Source organism: Penaeus monodon, chromosome 8 (genome assembly GCF_015228065.2).
Source record: "Penaeus monodon isolate SGIC_2016 chromosome 8, NSTDA_Pmon_1, whole genome shotgun sequence".
NCBI classification, from domain to species: Eukaryota; Metazoa; Arthropoda; class Malacostraca; order Decapoda; family Penaeidae; genus Penaeus; species Penaeus monodon.
The window spans coordinates 6,817,593-6,839,338 of NC_051393.1; the positions used below are offsets into that span (position 1 = coordinate 6,817,593).

General features: G+C 34.9%; 2 protein-coding genes across 3 annotated transcripts in view; one reads left to right on the plus strand and one right to left on the minus strand.

Annotated features, from left to right (window-relative positions):
- Positions 1–2,879: 2,879 nt before the first annotated feature.
- On the minus strand, positions 2,880–14,967 carry LOC119576088. Its single transcript, XM_037923629.1, has 8 exons — positions 14,847–14,967; positions 12,247–12,339; positions 9,699–10,988; positions 9,362–9,564; positions 6,998–7,120; positions 4,129–4,353; positions 3,784–3,924; positions 2,880–3,349 (listed from the first exon to the last, which is right to left on the minus strand). The coding sequence occupies exons 3-8, from the start codon at positions 10,978–10,980 to the stop codon at positions 2,921–2,923; spliced, it is 2,403 nt and encodes an 800-aa protein (XP_037779557.1). The 5' UTR covers positions 10,981–10,988; positions 12,247–12,339; positions 14,847–14,967; the 3' UTR covers positions 2,880–2,920.
- A 561-nt stretch (positions 14,968–15,528) lies between these two features.
- LOC119576090 (transmembrane protein 165-like) overlaps positions 15,529–21,746 on the plus strand; it is a 16,270-nt gene continuing 10,052 nt past the window's right edge. The window contains exons 1-3 of one of the 2 annotated variants that reach the window (XM_037923630.1): positions 15,529–15,907; positions 17,551–17,687; positions 19,952–20,204. In XM_037923630.1, the coding sequence (XP_037779558.1) occupies positions 17,571–17,687; positions 19,952–20,204 (370 nt within the window). In that variant the 5' untranslated portion in view covers positions 15,529–15,907; positions 17,551–17,570. The remainder of the gene's footprint in view (positions 15,908–17,550; positions 17,688–19,951; positions 20,205–21,746) is intronic. The other variant, XM_037923631.1, reaches the window with a different exon arrangement.

Below are 21,746 nucleotides of genomic sequence, written 5' to 3' on the forward strand. Positions count from 1 at the left end.
TAATTATATATTTAATTAAAATTAAAATTATATATATAATATAAATTTTAATTAAAATTATAAAAGTATAATAAATATTTTAAAATATTTAAAATATAAATAAATTTTTTTTTTTATTATATAAAAATATTTTTTTTAAAATAATTACAATATATATTAAAATTTTTAAATATAAATATTAATATAAATTTTAAAAATAATATATATTTTTTTTTAAAAAATAAAAAAAAAAATTTAATTTTTATTTGGATATAAAAAAAATATATATTATATATTTTATATTTTTTAAAATTTAAAAAAAATTAAAAATTTTTTTATGTATTTAATATTTTATTTTATTTTATTTTATATAATTATATATAAATTTATTATATATTTTAATATTTTAATATATATAATTTTAATTTTATTTTTTTTTAATAATTATATAAAAATTAAATTTTAAAATTTTAAAATAAAAAAATATAAAAAATTTTTTTTTAAAATTAAATTATTTTTTTTTAATATTTTTTTTTAAAAATTTAAAATAATATATATATAAATATAAATATAAATTTTAATAAAATATAAAAAAAATTTTTAAAAATAATTTATATATAATATAATTTTAAATTTAAATTTTAAAATAAAAATTTTTTTTTAAATATTTTTATTTTAAATTAAAATTTTAATTTTTTAAAAAAATTAATTTTTTTTTAATAAAAATAAAATATTTTTATTATATTTATATTTTAATATTATATTAAAATTTAAATTTTTTTAAATTTTTTTTATTTTATTATATTAATATAATATAAAAAATTTAATTTTATATATATTTTTATATATATATTTTTTTTTTAAAAAAAAAATTTTAAAAATAAAAATTTTTTAATTTTTTTTTAAAAAAAAGAAAATATTAAAATTTATATATATATTTATATTTTTATTTTTAAAAATTTTATTTTTTTAATATTTATTTTTAATATTTTTATATAAATTTATTATAATTTTATTTTAAATTTTTTAAAATATATATAAAAAAAAATTTATTAATTATTTTTTTATATTTTTAATTATATTTTAAATATATAAATTATATTATTTTTTATTATATTAAAAATTATAAAAATTTTTTTTAAATTTTTTTAAAAAAAATTTTTAGAATTTTTATAATTTTTTTTTTTAAAAATTTTTATTTTTATAAAAATTAATTTAATTTTTTTTTTAATATAAATATATATATTATAATTTTAAATTTATTAAAATATATTTTTTTATATTTTTTTAATATATATATTATATTTAATTTTTTTTTTTTTTATATATTTATTTTTTTTTTTATTTTTTTAAATTTTTTTTTAAAAATATTTTTTTATTTTTGGGGTTAAAATATTTTATATTTAAAATTTTTTATTTATTTATTTTTTTTTTTTTTTTTTTTTTTTTTTTTTTTTTTTTTTTTTTTTTTTTTTTTTTTGAAAAAAAAACCCCCCCCCCCCCCCCCCGGATTACTTCGTCCCTTGTGGTTTTTGGAATTTTGTTCTGTGGCTCCCTTGCCCCCCCAAAGGTTTGTGGCCCCCCTGTCTTTTTCCCCTTCCTTGAATTGGCGGGTGCTTTTTCCCTTTTTTAAACGCCCCCCCCTCTTTTTTAATTGTATTGTGTTTGATTTTAAAGTATTATTAAAAACTTGTTAAAATTTAAGACAATGAAAATAATGCAAAATCCTTCCAAAAATCAAGGAAAAAGGGGAAAAAAGGTGAGAAAGGTAGGACTAATAAGGACCCTTGAGCTAAACACTTTTTAACCATTATTTGGGGAATACAATAAATAAACCCCGGAACAGTGGGCATGGCATGTATTTTTGCCAAAAGTGGGGATTGGGTTAAATCATAAAAATCTGAAAGGTATGTTTTAATATTTTTTTCAGTTCCTTATGGGTAACGAAAAACCACCCTGATAACCTTCGATATTCTGAGTGAGAGTAGCGAGGCAGAAAAAAAATAGAAAAGGAAAAACACACACCTTTACATTTCAACCAAAATTCATTTATTAATTTTTTATATTCAAAGTTTTAAACTTCCTCCAAAAAAAAAATTGTGGCTTGCATCAGGTTCCAGCATCAATACAATGGGGTACTTTTAATGGTATTTAATATACCAAAGAAATTCCATAAACTCAAAAAAGTTCCAGGGATTTAAAAATACAGCACCTTTTTACAAAAACCCGTTTGTTAAAAAATCCATAGCTAATAATCAAAAAATAAAAAATTAGGGGGGGGAATTCCAACTTCCGCAGGTTCGTTTTTTTTTTATCACTTCTTAGAACTCAATTTTCTTTAAATTTTCGTTCCAAAAATTTTTGTATTTCGTTTTGGGTTTTTCTCTTTTTTCACTTTTACATTTTCCTTTTATGCTATGTGATTACATGTTTTACCCCTTTTTTTTAACTTTTTTTTCTTACAAAGTCCACAATTTTTTTTTTCTGCTTATGCCTACCCTACTGTGCATTTTTTGTGCTTCATTTTTTCAGTGTTACTTTTTAAAGTAATTTTTTGTGTTTACATATCAATCAAGGTTTTTGTTAAAAGATTCCCCTCTTGTTTTTAACCTTTTTGAGATTTTTTTTTGCAATTTGAGTCCATTTTCCCTGAAAAAAAGTATTATTTTCCGTTTTCTTTTGTATGCTTTTAAATCGTTCCAGATAGTTTCTTTTTCCCGTCGTTGCCTCACTTTTCCGATAGTCTTTGCATAGCTCAAAAGATATCTACTTTTAATTGAAAGGGTTATATACCATAAAAAGGGGGTGTGCAATGTTTTTACAAAATCCTCAGGACTCTATCACATTTAAAGCTTTTACTGGCTTTGCAACTTGGATAAAACTTTTAGAATTCCCCCACCGTTGCCATACACTCTCTACCAATAAGACTCTTTATAACTCTTCAACAATTTTTTTGCATCCGACGAATAATATCTGGAGATGCATCATTAAAATCAAACAAGTCTCTTTCCCTTTTCAAGAGTTTAACACGTCTCTTCACGTTGAAATCAACGGACTTTAGATCCGAAACACTCTCAGCAATTTTAGCCAAGAGATCTTCTTTTGTTCTGGGAAGATTATCTAGAATGCGTGAGGAGCTTTTGCTAATTCTGGCGTGATAACCTGGTAAAGGCTGGTCACTCTCCTCCAGTTCCGTCAAGGCTTTGTTTGAATCTGAGTACGTCAAGAGATCCTGTACATTAGGATCATTGGTGGCGTTGGCTATATTGGTGATATACTCTTTATATTCCCCTACTGGTATTATACCAAGGAGAACATCAAGTATTCCTTTTGCAAGTTTTCTGTCTTTCCAACTTCCACAGATGTGAACCTGAAAAGAAAAGAAATACCTTTATATTAAACAAAATCAACAGCCTCCTTTGCTTAACTGCATTAATGAATCTATTAACTGAAAATTCACAAAACTGAACGATATGAACTATCAATTGAAGATGTAATTATATAACAAGACTTTTTAATTTTTTCATAATGGTTTCTCAATGACTAAAAACATGAGATATTGACAGAACGACTAACATATACACAAATAAATAAAGACAAAATTATGAAAGCAATATAGTACACTAAAGTTCATGTAACATCTTTGGAAAAGAGAGAAAGGAAGAAATAAAGAAAAAGAAAGAAAAATACAACATGCTAGATGGACCCTATAAACCATGATTTATATTTATAGTCAATGAATGACTGGATTTGGGGCTGATGACGGCAGAATATTACATGACATGGAATTGATGATCTTCATACCTGACATTTTCCACGCTTTGTAGTAATAATAATTTTAGTATTTGATAGTTTCTGGACTTCTTTCACAACCACTCCTTGCCGTCCTATTAAGCGTCCAGCATTGTGTTGCTTCACTGATAATTTTGTAATATCTGATGGCACCTGTTTGAAAAGATACAAGCCATTTAACATTTAGCAATAAAATCCAAATCATTCATAACCAATATTCTTCCAATTGCAGGTGAGTAATATCTCTCTCTCTCTCTCTCTCTCTCTCTCTCTCTCTCTCTCTCTCTCTCTCTCTCTCTCTCTCTCTCTCTCTCTCTCTCTCTCTCTCTCTCTCACGCAGACACACACAAAAGTTACCTCTAAAATTTCAGCTCCTGCACTGACTGACAGTTTCCCATTTTCCTGTAAAACTGGCGAAGAGTAGCTGATGACCGTCTGTGGAACTTGGCAGTAATAAGAGTTTTCATGCCTTAAGGGACAAACATAACTATAATGCCCTTGCTTAGCACATATGCAACAATACTGCTCTTTGAATGGGCGAACCTCGTGATAATCTGGGCTCTGTACTTCTTCACCAGATGTCTGAAAATGAAAAGGAGAGTGTTATAATCTTCCATACTAAGAATAACGTGTATAGCTATGAAATATCACTACACAAGAAACCTGTTTACAGCCGAGGTGGATGTAGAAAATATTCAGTAGTTTGTGTATCTTGTTCATGATTAACCTTCTTTTCCTGATCAACTCATACAAAACTATAAATTCAATAAATTGCAAATTAGAGAACAAAATAATGCCACTACATGTGACACTACCTCACACCACAAAACAAACATGCACAAAGGCCAAATTCTTCTCCTGAATAGTTATGCATAGTTAATGCATTGGTTCTCGAGCAGTCTTGTCATTAGTGTGCCAAGACTCAATTCATGATATTCAGTAGATTCCACAGATTCTCTACAGTGGTGCATCAGACAGAAATGTTCACTCTACCTTGAGCTTGAAATTTTCTATATACAGACTTTAATTGCAATTGATTAAGATATAACAAAACCAAGTGAAATGTTGTAATACTAGTTTATAAATATGACATGAAAAGCTGCAAAAAAAAAAAAGCTTATGGGTACTTAACACTATTATATCAATGCCTAAGATGGACATTTTTTCCATCAATCCAATCTATCATCCTCTCGGGTGAATGATCTTGTTAAACGAGTTTGAGGAGGTGTTGGTCAGAAATACTACAAAAATACCAAAATACACAGAATGGAAGGCCATTCTATATGCTTGCCCTGTCTCTGGAGATGTTTCAGACTTTTGAGTACAATAAGGGTTATCTGGGTCAGATCCCTTGATATAGTGGCACCACTTGCAAAACAAGGCTTTCAAGCCATCATATTGTGTTGACTACCTAATGTCTGTCTAGTTCTTAGCAAATACAATCCTCTTGTTTCTGTGACCCAATACGGAGTGGTTTCTTCCTGTGCAAATCTATGATAGCCAAAGCCTACATGCAGTCTCCATATATAGTACCAAGATGAAGCTCAGCCAAAGGGGATTTGGTTTCTCTAGGGAAAAATGTGTAAGAAGTCTGTTGACAAGGAGTCTTAATCTCCCTTAGACTTCCTTAGGCGTTGCACTCAATTTAAGGGGTTATCTGGTTAATATAATAATTAAGAGTGGAGATTTTTTTATGTTATTAACCTCTATGCTGTGTACATTCTCTTAAAATCTGAATGTAATTTGATGACAAACTGTAAAAGCTAAGAAGAAGAAGAAGAAGAAGAAGAAGAAGAAGAAAATCATTGCCCAATATCATTCATAACAAATTTTCATAATGTTTTTACAATGACCTTCAAATTTCCTGTTCATATCTTGAATGTGACTTTTTGAGAAATGAGATCTCAAAAATATTTGTTCTATTACCTTGACATAAAAGTCACTGAATGACTCAAATTAGTCTAAATTTGCTTCATCATACAAGTCAAATACATAAGCTTATTTTCTACTGCATTCTGAGTTCTGATTAGGTACTTGATCCCCTTTATATCACTAAGTTTCATCAATAACCTCTTGCTCCATAATCTACTGATTTTGTTGTGCTTTTTATTTTTCTTACAAATGGTTCTGCTTGTGATTTCCTTTTTTTCTGTCTTGTCTTGTCTCTCAAGCCTTTCCTCTGACTTTTTATAACTCCCAAAGAGGGTCATGAGTAAACTACTCTTCCTGAACCCAACATAGTTTTCTAAGATGGACCGATGGGTAAGGAAATTCACGCAAAATTTCTCCCAAGATGCGTAGGTGAGCTGCAAGGTATGATATGGAGATGCGGCAATTGCTCTCTTGCAAGAGGTGGCTCTCAGCAACAGGCGCTCTCTCCTCCCTCACTTTTCTAGGAGGTCCTGATGGCAGTAGCCCTTCTTAAAGTCTTCCCTCTGGTTAGATATAGCTTTCCACGTCTACCCATGTTGAAAAAGTGCATAAAAAACCTTGTAGGGATCTGAACCTACTGTGGCACTGGGAACACACTGCAAAGGTATCTGTTGCCCTCATCCCCTGGGAGGTAAATAAGCCTGTCACATCTCTGTTATCATTCATGATTATTTAAGATACTGCATACGATGACTCTTCAACTACACACCATTTAACAAAAATTTTTTTTTTTTTGCAATATGAATATATTTTTTTCAAATATTTCAACCAGATGCCCTCTCCTTAGAAGAGAGAAGTAAAATTTTGCTTGAGTGCACCTTGGTCCATGCGTGCTACAATAACAAATATATAAGGCAATTACGTATGAATGATGTGTAATCTGGTTAGGCCTACACCTTAGGGGCTTCTGCATAGAACAAACCTGAATCTCCTACTGACTTGGCTTCTGTAACCTGACTTCACACAAGTAAGAAATTACTCCTGTTCGCATATCCACCTCATGATATCTTTATTTCAAAATTACTTTTCCAGCTCCTCAACATTAATTGCAGTTTATATCAACTCTGCAACAAGCTCACCACCTCATAACATTCAGAACACAATAAAATATGTAGTAAATGAAATAAAATCAACCAATAAATAAACAGATACTATTAGTATGGATGCAAAGATGTATTACTTTTTGTAAAACATTCAAATGGAAAGTCTCGTCTGAACCACCTCATTTCTATACACTTCTTAAAGGATTATTACACATTTTTCATAAAAATCAAACAAAAACAAATTGCCGTACTGTTATGTGAAATCTCCTCCACAAATCTGGACACAACTGCATCCGATGACCATGAAAGCCACACAAATGGCATCTGACAGCAGCTGAAGTGTTGTAGCAAAATCCATGGGGTTCTCCACCACACTGGAAAAAAAAATTTGACATGAGATGTACAGGTAAATCTAAATATACATTTTCTTTTCTACTTAGTTTTCATTTCTTTTATATTTAGCACAGACACTGGTATAGTATCTGGTACATATTTGTAAATCTGTATGTACAGATACCACCGGCAGTACTTCTGACGACACACATCTAATACTCTTCACCAAATTTTATCTGATAAATTTCTTTGGTAGCTAAATAAAGCCTGTGACTGGCTAAGACTCTAGGTTTAAATATTGCAAATATATGTGGATACTGATATAGCAAGTGGCTAAAATCACATTGAAATTCTTATAACTGTCAAACTTATAAGGAAATAACAATATATTCTTGTTAGACCGGGAAATATGTTAATGAAATCATATGCAGACAACACTATTCAACCATTTTTTACCATTTTCAATTTGGAATACAAAATGGAAAAGTACAGAAACAATACATTACAGTGCTTTTACGATGTAAACAATAATATCTGTACTACAAGGGTATTTGATTTAGTTTGTTACAATCATATAAGAAATGGAAGAGGGATTAGGTACAGGGGAAATATCCTTAAGTCCTGTCCAAATAAGCGGGCCTAATCGGAAGGTAAATTTAATAGGCAACCGTTAATGTGCCTGAGTGCCCGATGAGTGAAAACACCAGGTGGAGTCCGGGGGCTTGAGCTTCTGCTGTTATAACATTCCTCATGTTTATGTCTCTTTTTCATTACATATGACCCCACCTTTACAAATAAGGTATAAAATGTGATTAGGCTCATTATCAAATATTTTTTGAAAACTAGCTCATGGCCATGTTGTATTTCCCAAAGTATTGTTATGTGGCTTCCAAAAACATCTTTTAGTCAACCGTTGCACCACATTCTCTTCTTTTTATTTACACACAAAGCAATTATTATGCTACACAATGTTTTCTTCTTGAGTAATACTAGGTGCCACATTTAACACATCTTATTGGCATGGTCAGGCATGCCCCTGCCTATTCATCAACTTGACTGTGTGGTCAACATTCATGGGCAAGCCAGCATGATTCATAATTTGCCTCACACACGCACGCACGCATGCGCACGCACGCATACGCACGCACACACACAGACACACACACACACACACACACACACACACACACACACACACACACACACACACACACACACACACAGTTAGTCAGTTTCAGTTTCTCTCTCCCTCTCTCTCTCTCTCTCTCTCTCTCTCTCTCTCTCTCTCTCTCTCTCTCTCTCTCCTCTCTCTCTCTCTCTCTCTCTCTCTCTCTCTCTTGTGTCAGTCAGTCAGTCAGTCAGTCAGTCAGTCAGTCAGTCAGTCAGTCAGTCAGTCAGTCAGTCAGTCTATCTCTCTCTCTCTCTTAGTGATTTATGATTGTCCAGTAACAACCCAGGGTTGTGATTCTAATAAGACTTTGTTGGTCTTTATACCAAGAATCTGAAATAATTCCCTTTCAAGATAAATGCAATAATTCATCTGGGATCAAATAAAGTATGAATGACCCTCCAAGCACAAAACAAGTGGGTAACAACACACAATTCAGCATGGATGCCACAGTCTCGAACAATCAGATTCATGTGTTCTCTGCAAGAATTGGATTTGACCAATTTGTTTGGAATGACACCAGACGTGTTAAATCTATCCTTCCCTTTAGTTCCCATTGAAATTTTAATAACAAATGTATTATAAAGGGAAATAATTATTCAAGTACCCTCCATGATGACCTATTGGTCTGCTAATAAGAAATGGAAGCCCCTATTAGGAGATTCACATATCTCTACATCATTGTAACAGATTTTAAGATAATGTGTTAGTGAAGAAAGTACATTAAATATACACCATGCATTTAGAATGGTCCTTCATCGAGATATCAGATTGAGTTTTCAAGTCTTTCTTATATCATTATTTTGTATGATCATAATGGTGATCACTATTCCATCTTCTATTTGGTCCACACTGGCCCTGTGTACTTAGATAGATGATACAAATAAAGACACTGAGCGGCAGTGCTAAATGATAGGAGGAGATTAGGCAAATTTCTTTGGCTTGACAGATCATTTTTATCCATCAATCTCCTTATTCATATTTTATAGCTTGGATTTGCCAGGTTTTTGTGTCAGACCCTGAGGACAGAATTTCAGAGACGATGTGCCCATTTTGTATGATCAGAACAATTATAGTTCATAAAAATTAAACTGTGGTAGTGTTTTTTACTTACTCTGAAGCAACAGTTGTCTGGACACATGTATCTCACTGTATGTCCTGTTTGGGAGCAAAGGTGACAATGCGGTACTCTTGGACAATCCTTCTCCAGGTGACCGAATTGCCGACACCGAGTGCATCTCACTTCTCTGGTGAAATATCGACCTCTTTGTTGGACTGGATAATCACTTGCATTAATATGCCAGTCCCTTCGTGAATCTGGAATTCAACACATATACAAGTTACCGTTGTTAAAAACAGTAAAAAGCTGTAATGATGATAGTGATAACTGCAAAACAAACCTTTTACTATGCCTCAAAAAGTCACTTTGAAAATGTAAATACAAAACTCACTTGTTTGTTGCTGATGTACTGCCTCTATATGCAGGTCTTCTGATATATCTGTATCATAGAAAGATGCCATAGAGACTGTCCACTTCTTACAGCTTGGCAGATTTGTGCTTTTAGGTAGCGTTTTGCTGTAGTCAAAGCTTTTCACTTTCCCAACCTTTCCTGTTGATCTATTCTTGTTCTGCTTATCATTTGCAATGTATCTTTTTAATCCCTTGTCCAAATTCATTGTCAGGTTTGTTTCTAATTCCCCTTCGAGTGAGTCTGTCTCACTCTCTGTGTCAGACTCACTACCAACATTGGCTCTCTTACTGCCTCTCTTTAAGGCAGCAATTATTTGGGAAAGATCACCATTCAGTAACTTCTTAGGCGATTTTACAACTTTTGTTTTAGATATACATATGGGTGTGTGGTTAACTTGTGAATCAAATCTGCATTTAGTCTTAGTATTTGGTTTTCCTTTCAAGTTGATTTCATCTACTAAATCACTATCAGATGTTGAAGCTAAATCCACAACTGAAATCTGCTGTGGTGGTGGAGGGGGAAGCACATAAATATCCTCATTATCATCACTGTCCCTTGGAGTGCTACATCTTGAGTTACTTGTAATCCTTTTCTTACGTGTGTTTACCTTCATAACTATACTAGCACATCTTGATTCTTCTCTGTCACTGTCAGACGAATATCTGAACCTTTTCCTTTTCTTTGAATTGATGGTTTCTCGCGGAGCCTCTGCAACCTCCTGTTCTAAACTCTCAGAGATGGCTAATTTCTGGTTGATTCCTCCTTCCTCTTCATCGGAAATTAAATCAATACAGTACAAGTTATCCAGAGGGACACAGCCAGATATGCTATCTATACTGCAAATGCTAGATAGCCTTTCTCTAGATGCCCTTTTCAGTTGGCTCTGGGGATCCATCCCATCTGGAATTTCTGAGCAAGATATATCAGTGTTATCTGCAGCATCGCTCCCTTTGGCATCATTGTTACTCACATTTCTTGAAAACTTTAGGTTATTTTCATTGGTGCAACTGGTAGTGCATTCCTTGCCTTTATCAGAAGGACAATCATATTCTCCTACATCTGTTTCCTTATCTTCATTATTATTCTCATTTGACTTAGGTGATTCTTCTATGTTCTCCTTGCCAGATAACTGGTGTCCAATATGGGAACTGTCACATGCCTTATATTCTGGATTGGATTCAAAATAAAGCTGCATGTAAAGCCCAAATTCCGTGTCCTCAAGCTCACCGTCAAACTCGCTGCCATTCTCGGAGTCACTCATCTTGTGTCCTGAAAAAAATTGAAATATATTATGTAAAAATCAAAATGAAAAAGGGGCAGAGAGAAGAGGAGAGAAGGATGAAGAGCATAGAGGAGAGAATAGGAGATTTGTGCCACCAATAATACACTGGACCTTGTTGACATGACAGTTACATAATGAAAAAATTTGACTGAGGGCTGAGCGACTGGAATATACCGTCGTGAAAAAGTGAAATTCGTCTGAGGAGCAGGTGGCAGGAATGGCTTACCATGAGTGCACAAAACTTTTGGAGGAAGGTTAGACTTAGTAGGCATTTAGGAAGGGTTTGTTGCATTATTTTCCCTGCTTAAATGAAAATGGAATGAACCACAGGTGAATCATGGGTGAAAAGTGATGGCCCTAGGGAGGACAGTATATCCAAGCACAGGATCCCATTACTGCCCTTTGTGAGTGGTGGCACAGGATGTGTTACAGAAAATGGAATAATACAGAAGTATATAAAAATGATAGAAATAACATAACAAAATGCCACTTATTGCTGTTATTATTGCACAGAGTTGAAGACTGCCTGGAAAGATAATATGGAGTCTGCTCAAGGAAAACAATCTATGAGCATCTTGATATAGCATATCAAATGACCTATGTGCATTCGTCATGTGCTTGAATTACTTTCTCCTTTACTAAAAAACACAATCTCTTAGGATGAAGTTTTGTTACTAGCATTGCCACTGAAACTCTAACACCTAACCAGCATTTCTGACAAAGCATATCTTCATTCAATTAGATTAAGGTATGACAAGTGAAGTCAGCCAAGCAGGAAAGTGTCATGAACCAAAGCAATCTACAGGCCTAGTTAAACCATTAATAATGAAATAGACTACTGTATTGGCTCACATAGATAATCAAATACTGTACTTGGTCATGGAACACTGAATAGACCATGAAAGGACACAGTTTTAGTGCATGACATGACTGACAGTTCATGGAATCAATAAATTGATGAAATCTAGATCACTTCCCTTATAAAACTTCCAGTAAAAACTGAAAATATGAAGCAATTTAATAAATTATGATATTTGCACCACTGATTTCTCATAGTATCAGCGGAGGTGGGGTTGCTCATCAAAAACTAAAAGTTTACACAGAAAATGAATACCTGATTTGTTCAGACCACATGAAACTCTATGAGGAATTCTAAATCTTGCCTATGAAGGTTATGTTGCCATTCACCAAAAATATACTTATGATAGTAGCTATGCAACAGGGTGAAAAAGACACATGGCATACCTTGATGCTGATGGTGCTGCCAATATGAGTATCAGGTTAGGTAGTTTTTAACTTCATGAAGGCCCCTTTAGGTTTTCCCCCCTGGAGCTGGTCCTGTGTAAGGGAAAAAAAACAAGGGTCATAACATATCTGAAAGAATTCCCTGTGGTGATCAGTAACATGAATTACTATGTGATATTTTATTAGTAAATATTTTTTTTTTTATTCAAGATAAACCTACACAGTAATTGTTCAAAATACCTTTGCGTACTTTCTCACAATGATACTGGCACTGACATATTTCTCTCACCCTTTTCTACTTATACAAATAGGAGTTTTGCTGCAAAAACCTCCCTATACCCAAGAATCTTGGTTGTGATAGAAGGGTGAGGCAGGACAGTTAGCAGGGAAATTGCAGGGTAAAAGCACATAAATGAAACAAGGGTCACTATAAACCCTATAAACACTATAAACTGTGAACCCTGAGGTCTCCCTGGGTCTCCCTCATGGCAAGACGGACTCAAAGACTGACATGCAAGGTGAAATTCAATGGAAATTTTTCTGCACACACTGCAATGTCTTATGCAATGGGCATATCCTGGAACAAGAACTACCAGCATTAATAGCTTAGTGTACATCTTGACTCCGTATGATGAGTCATTCACTCTATACTGCTATAAATACATGGAAGATTCGATGAACTCTAGGGTATGGGTGTTAGTACAGCCTACTAGGGAGGGGGGGGGGGAGTCACGGAGAAAAATCCCTTTACATTAGAGAATTCGGTGACTAACGTCCTATATCCCTTTCATATTTTTCCCTGCAATTTCCCTGGTAACCTTCATGGCCTCCTCTAATAACAAGGCCGAGTTTGTAGAGCTTGTTGGATTTTTTTTTTTTTTTTTTTTGCGGCATAATTCCTAAATACAGTAACCTCCTGATCTGTCACAGTAGGTTTTCTAAACATTTACTACTTAAGAGCTGATAAACCTCCCTTACAATTCATTTCCAAAAATATAATACTTTATATCGTATCTTCAGGGAATACAAGTGCTAGTTTGTTGGTCTTAACCCATTCGCCCCGTTTGGCATCTATTCTTGCCATGCTCTCAATGGACGCCAACACGTTTGGCATGTAATCTTGCCATGGCATCTATGGGCCCCGTAACGTTTGGCACGTATTTTTGCCTTGATGACTGACCATAGACTGACAGTTTATTATTTTTTTCAACCTAATACTTGGCTCTGTTACTAGTCTTATTTGACTGGTTGATAAATATGTGATGTATGTAATTTATGACATATGTAATTGTCGTAATTATTTATGACTTGTAATCATGTGATTTGTTCACACTAGATTGCATGATTATGATGTACCTTGACCTGACTGGCTGGAAACTAATAATTGCTTTGATTGGTGCATCAGGTCACATGGCATGATCTGATTGGTTAGTCATGTGAATAAAAGGTCAGTCAAAGGCTCATTCCAGCAGAACGATCGCAGCCATGGAAGGTATGAAGGTATATTCTCTCTTACAAGTCTTGTACTAAAGAAAAAAAAACTAAACTTACACAATGTGACATCACATATCAATACAAAGCTATTTTTGAACATCAAAGTGAAGCTACATTCACTTTTGCTTTTCTTCCTTTTCTGTTGAATGAAATGATAAAAAACATGGTGTGATCTCTTATATGGACAATGCACTACTTCTGAGTATCAAAATGATATTTGGCTTGCTGCTCTGCTTCATTTGAAAGTTTGAAAAAAAAGCACAAAAAAACGGCTAAGTCCATACTTTTACATCTCGTGCAAAAACAACGCTAACTTTTAGCATCAAAGTGTTGATGTCATCTGATAGTATAGAGAACTTGGAAGCGATTCAGTATATCTCCTCAATACAAAGGCGAATAGATGCCTAGAAAAAACTGTGAGAAAAGTACAGTTTCTACACATTGCCCATATATAAAACCCAACTTTCATAATAGATCTATGGATAGATTCCTGCAAAAATTATATGATGGTCTTTGCGCCGCCGCGCCGCTCCAGAAAAATCCCGTTGCGGCGGCCCACGCGGCTGGCAACTATTACCGTGAGCGGCGCTGAGCGACGAGCGAAAAATTCCGGGGCGAATGGGTTAAATGCGGCATTGACAGGAACAGAGGTTTAAGGTGCCAAGATTGCAACCCTCCCCTGACCCCAAGACACACAAAACAAAAGAGAAAGAGATAAACAAAAATAGATAAATATAAGTAAAATAAATAAATAAAAATAAATGACACACGAGCATAAGCGAGAGATGAACAAACAGACACACAAGACAATCCACTTATTCGGTCATTATTTCATTTGCAACTCCAGAGGAACACAACCAACCCCGTGACAGTTTCCATGCAATCTTGCAGTCCTACAATCAGCAATTGACAATCCGTTGATTGCAACTGGTTAGGCAACCCTCTACCCTCCTCCTAGAGACCAAATATTGAATAAAACCCACACAAAACCACACTACGGGAGCCTCATTAACGCATCTCGTCTCCTGAATCGGCCTGTGGGAGTAACAATCAGCCCAAAAACGCAGAAATACACGGAAATTAACACGAACAACACCTTTATTTACCTCCCAGCTGGTCGCCACACGTGCTTCTGCCTCCCTCGGGTTCGCTGAGGTTGCACGTACCGAGCGGTTCGTCTGCATACGTAGCGAAAAGGCGCTAATGTTAGCGAACGTTGTTTCTGGGAGGGGGGGGGGTATGTATCGGGGTTGGTCATATCTCATTGGCGATGTACTTGATTAGAATGGATATTATTTCGCTTTGAGGAAAGGTATATGGTCGAGTCTTGCTTCTGATGGGCAAATTTCTGGCGGTTAGTTACAAACGTAGGAGAAAGGTGCTAACGTTTGTAACCTTTGGTGCCGATAAAAATAGGTAAAACTGACAGTACTGCGACTAATCGTTGTTTCGAATTGCTTTTCTTGAGGAAATTTATTTAACTCATAACTTTAAGGCAAGATTAAATCAAATCAAACTTTTCATTAGGGATATTACCAAGAGCGAGAACAAGTATTACCAAAGGTTGAAGATAGATATTATTATCTACACTTCCACCCCCCCCCTTCCTTTCCCCAGCCCGCGGGAAAAAAAAATCCCAGTGGAAGATTTCTGAAGACTCATTATTAACACTCCAAAACATCGTCAGCATGTCTTCGTAAATAAAAATTTCGTGACTTTGCATTAAGTATAAAGGCTTGAATACCCCAGTGTTCTCGATCCGCTAGCAGACATCACGGATTTCAAGTGGAGTTCAATACCTCGGCAAACCCACCGCGATAAACCGAAGGAGCAAAATAACGCATTACGACGAGCCCCCTCAAATTACCCTCCATTAACGCATTCCCAATTCCCCCACATAAGCATTTTCGTCGAAAATTTTCCTCCAGAATACATGACGTGGCTCCAACAACAACACGATCGGAATTGATTATCGGCGCCGGGATAAGGGTTCGGATCCCACGCGAGAGCCGCAGTTAGGGGGTTGGATGCCCTTCCCGATACTTACCAAGAGTCAAGGACCGAGTGTACTTCTATCGGGAAAGAGTGAATGAAGTAAATAGTCGTAAACAGCTGATTCTAGAGTCGGTTGTAGAAAACAGCTGATTCTAGCCTTGCTCATCTTACGGTAAGAACGAATTGTTGTTCTTTCAGGCTGTTGAGGATTTTTTTCCCAACGCTGAGAGATGCAAATTGGGTGTAGTTAATGCCGGCGGGTTTGATTTGAAATTTGCTTCTTTTTTTTTTAGGGAGCCTTTTGGGTTTCAGAATTGTGAAATCATAGGGAATTCGGGAGAAATAATTAGAATCTCGGGGATTTGAGACAGTTGTAGGGATTTGCTTATTTATTGTCATATTAGTTAGTGTTTATGATGATTGGGCTGAAATTTACAGACACCTGCTGAGGTTTTGGAAATCTGCCTTGTTTTTTTTCTTGTTTTGTGTTTTCCTCCATTGGTTATGTTCTATCCAATTGGAATTTTACCTTTATCGGAACTTTTGATTTATGATGGAAAGCTTACAGTCTTAAATTTGGTCTTATAGTGATGCAGTGTAAAGCAAGGGCTGAGACCTTATCCTCAAAGGACTGACAGTCTTGGTAATCTTTCACAATACCTTCGCATAACCAGTTGCTACAATTTTGGTATTGTTGGATTCTTCTCGCCCTCTAGTACGCGTTTATGTAGGATTTATGCTGTGGAACACCCTCATTCTTGGCCCTGATAGCAGGAGAGGGCGCGGAAAGGAACCAGGGAAATTGCGGGGTAAAGCAATTGCAATATAATAAGAAAATGAAGATAATACTTCAGGGTTCAGGGTTCTTCTTCAGATTATCTTTTACAACCCAATTTGATTTTGTACATTGCCATCACAATCCAGTATGCCTGTTCTATTGTGTCCTTCTCGCAACCTGTAGGGGACACAGCAATTTTCCCGACACCTTTCTAGCCCTCCCCTGCTATTGGGGCGAGATTGTTGCTAATAGAGGGAGTGGGGGGTTTCATCATGTAATTTTAACATATTTGGATAGTATTCTGAAAAATTAACACAATTTTTGACCTCATCTATTCTGGCAAGATCAGAGCTAAGAGTAATTCCTTAGTATTTATTCTTAAAAAGCTACTTGTACAGATTGCCTTTGCATAAATGATTATAGCAATAGTGGTATCAGTAGATTCTTCTCACCCTTTACTAGCCATAGATATGGGGTATTTACTGCTGGAACCCCAAAACCCTTCCCATTCTTGGCATCAGTAGCATGGGAGGGCATGAAATTGCAGGGTGCATTATGAAATATATCCATGAAATACACCTCCATTATAATAGTATACACAGAATAAGTCACAGTATTGTTTGAGGTAGGGGGCCATACCCCATGCAACCCACCCTTTAGAGGCTGCTGCCCCCCAACCCCAGACCTGGAAGACAAAGAATCCTCCATGTATTCTCGGCAAGATGGGGCGCACAACCAATATGCAGGATGGACATGGAAAAATATAGGCCATGAATGATGATAAAGTAACCTGATAGATAGATAGATGATGATTTGGAATACCCTACACACTAGTTCCTTACTTATTCACAAAATTTATTTGCCCGTACTTAGTGCATCCATGCTGCTCTGTCTGTGAGTTGGATTTGCTTCTGCCAATTTGACCAGCCAAGAATAGAAACATAGAAAGGTTTGTAGGGATGCAATAGTAGCCACTTGCATATTTATCTGTATTTATTGTATTGTATTAAGCTTTGTTCTTTCTATCTGTTTTTCAGATTGGAGCTAGAAAATCACAATGCTGCGCTTCATTTGGTTTATAACTTTATTATGCATGACTTTTGTGGTCATCAGTGCAGAAATACATCCCATAGATGTAGAGCCAGTGATTAAAAAAGAGCAGCCAGATTTTGAGGTAAGCATACATACAATAGAGTAATCTATATTCAGATGTATTGTGTTGGTGAACATATGGTAATAAGTGCACAGGTGTGGTCTTATAACATGTAGTCTATTGTATATAGGGTAAGGTGTCCAATAGCTACACAAAAAATCAGGGATGATTTTAGTCCAGAGGCTACACCAACCTGCCTAATCAGTGAATGAATCTGATATGCTAAAATATTAAAAGAAAATTGCAATGCCTTGCAACATAAGTAGATTTTTTATATCACACCCAATAGGCACTCTTTCACTAATAGCTCCCAACTAATAATGCTTGATTTGTCTCCTTTACAGATACTAGATTTCACGTATTACATTATTGCTTGATCCTTGTATAAATGACATTTGATAGAGTTAACATAATTTCTAAATGCAATGTGTAGGACAAGGTAATGTAAATGTGACAAAGTGAGATTTTTTCCCCTATTTTGCCAATAAATTATGACTTTCTGTTGTGTATCCTGCTAGAAATAATTGAAAGGAGTTGCAGACAATGCCATAATTGCATATAAAGGCATCATATCAAGGGAAATAATGGTAAAATGCATTCTTAAACCCTCTTTAGACACAATTATTGGTCCTTGGTAATATACGAAAAATCTTTCCCTGTCCAAAAAAAACTTTGATAATGTAAAAAGTTCTTGATTTGATATCAGGTGGAAAAACAAACTTAATTTTTTGGATACTTCTACTTCTGGTATCATATAAAAGCTATTGCAGTCTCTTTGAGGAAAATAGTTCATATCCACCACTGTTCATTTTGGAGACTCTGGCTACATATGTATCAGTTTGGTCTGGCTTTGCTTGATGTCTCTTTTTCCAATTTCACCCTAACCCAAGAATCAAGGTTCATCTATGGTGCCAAATCCAAATTTTCTTTTTCTGGATTTAGGCTCTCATTTGAACAGCTGCGCAAATTCAAAAGTAATAATTCGCTCTTAGTTACAGGGGTTGGTAGTATCACTTCCTTTATTTCATGCTCTTCTGTTCTCCTTTTCTTTGTTTGCTTTGTAGAACCTCTCATGCCAGGAGCTTTGTGCATTTTCCATCTTTTCCTTCCCTTCTTTAAGTCTATTTAATTCATCTATAATCTTATACGAGGAAATGGAGTAGGTTCTATCCAAAACGTTGATCTTCCTTGGCCTCTCTGTGTAGAATTTTAGTTCATGCATCTAAGGTGGCTTTATTGCTTTTGTCACTCTTGAATTTGCATTGTTTTCTTGTATGAGGCAGACATCTCATATTCCTGGAATGGAGTTATTCAGTTTGAAGTAGAAATGATAAGTTAGTTTATTGTTTTCTTCTTATATCAACATGACCAATAGGTATGCAAAGTGTGGCATCCTTTACATACACACATACTTACAGGAGAACACGCAGTGCAAACAAACTGGACCAAGCCAGTAGTCTAACATTTTCAACGGAATGTGGCACATATTCTCCCTATCAGTTGAAGGGGCATTAGATCTAGAATCCCTATTGGGTAGGACTCACTAGAACCTACTTGCTTACATATTGGCCAAGGCTGTCTTAATTCCTTTCTAATTGGTATACAGCCCTGCCCCACCTTAATTATTATGTTTCTAACCAGATCTAATGCATGTTTCTAACCCTCCTCAGGCCCAAGTCAAACTGCACACAGAATAAATCCTAATGTGTAATACATAAAGTAGCTACAACGCAAAATCAAAGTATGAATGCTTAAATTTTCATAAGTATCAATCTTTTTCCCACCTTTCTTTGATTATCTGGTTAATCTGTAGGAATAGATTTGTAGAAATATGTAAGTATATAGAGTAATGGTTAAGGTGTAAATGGGGAATAGAATTGTGGATGTTGTTTCTTTCAAGGAGACATTTTTGAATACTAAATGAATACTAGTTGGACTAGTGTGTAATTCCTGGACACCCTACCGTATGTTTACTATATATAACCAAGGACCATTGATATATATTAATTTATTCTCACTCTCTGTCTCTGTGTGTGTGTCTCTCTCTCTCTCTCTCTCTCTCTCTCTCTCTCTCTCTCTCTCTCTCTCTCTCTCTCTCTCTCTCTCTCTCTCTCTCTCTCTCTCTCTCTCTCTCTCTCTCTCTTTCTCTCTCTCTCTCTCTCTCTCTCTCTCTCTCTCTCTCTCTCTCTCTCTCTCTCTCTTCTCTCTCTCTCTCTCTCTCTCTCTCTCTCTCTCTCTCTCTCTCTCTTTGCAGTTTATAAAACCCAGTAATTTTTCCTTTTCAGGATGACACGGGCAATGGCTCTGTGTTGCAGGCTGGGAGTGGCCATGCACCCAACTCCTCTTTGGATGAAAATAAGAAAAATAAAGCAGATGTTAGCTTCATGCATGCATTTATTGCTGCCCTTAGTATGATCATTGTTACAGAGCTAGGAGATAAAACTTTCTTCATAGCTGCAATTATGGCAATGAATCATCCAAGGGTTACGGTGTTTGCTGGAGCAATGTTTGCGTTGACAGCTATGCACGTTATGTCGGGTAAGTACAAGGTTTTCTCAATTTCAGGTCCAGGGTCTCATCTTTGCTTTTTTGCATACAACAGTATTCCCTCATTTTAGAGGATCTAAGTTTGCTAGTTTTTACAGTTAGCTTAATTGATTTAGGGTGAAACATTACATAAAGAGGTATATTCTCCTTATGTAATGGAGATATTGTCAGGTATGGATATCTGTTCAAAAGTAAAAAGCTTTGCCTTTATAATATTTCTGTGTGATTAAGACTTGGTTGGTTATCATACCAGGGATAAAGTTTCTTCTACTTTCTACTATTTTTGCAATATAGTCCACATTTGTTTTTTGTTTTTTTTTCCGTAACTAGTAGGGATAAGCATGTGTAAACTGAGAGGACTCGAGAGTAATTTGACATCAACAATACTAAAATCTGTCAAAGTTTTTTCATCTTTCTCATGGTTTTTATTGCAGTGTTAATGTGTAGACCCTTTTATTTTATTATTATGATTATTATTTTTGTCATCATCATGAGCTAAAATGAGAATACTGTAAGAGCATTGTACTGTGGCCCCATGTGGTGAAGGGGTTGGCAGTGTGTGAAAAAGATTTGCCTGTTTGTATAAAAGGATGTAGATGAAAATTTATCTCTATATAATAAAGCTGTCAAAGGAGGGGATACAGTTTTACATTACAGTAATTTAAAAGAATCACTACCTTTGATTAGGTTTCAAACTTTTCTTCTTCTTCTTCTTCTTCTTCTTCTTCTTCATTTTCTTTTTCTTCTTCTTCTTACACCAAATGATGACCATAAAATGCTATTATGTCTTAAACTTGCTGCAGTGTTTGAGCTTTAAAAAAAAAAAACTTAAAAAAAAAAAAGTTTTATTGCCTATGTAAAAAAAAAATAATAATAAATCTGTAAAGGCAGGAAGTAATTGTTTTTTAGTTTGAAAATCTTCACTCTCTTCAAGCTTTGGCAAAATGGGAAAATTTGTTGCAGAGACAAGGAAGGATTCCAGAATTACTTTGGTATGAGGTACAGCATTTGTCTTAAGCTAAAGCAGTCTTATGCTGAAACAACTGGTTTATCTGATCAATTGTTTATGAGAAATTACCGCTTTCAGGAAGAGGAAGGTGCGAGCCATAGTCCAGAAGGAAGTGCACACCAATGGCAAACAGTTGGTATTAGTAAAAAAAAAAAAGAGAATAAAAAAATATATATAGATGTAAAGATAAAATAATATTGGGCTATGAAATTTATACCCAAGGGTTCCCAGGTTGCAAGCTGAAATATAGCATTGTGGAACTATTGATCAAAAGTGGCACTCAGGGAAATCACCAACAGTAGTTACATGCATTAGTATTCAGTGCTTGAAAGGGACAAGGCGCCTTGTGTGAGACACACTAACCTGCCACACAAGAATTTGTCACTCACTAGTCTGCTCACAAATTATTTTGTAGTTCAATCACTCTCTTCCACCGCAGTGCTGCTACACCTTTCTTTTTTCTTTCTGTTGAGATATTTTCAAGTTGTTGCATGATGGTGTTGCTTCACAGAATGCATGGTCAG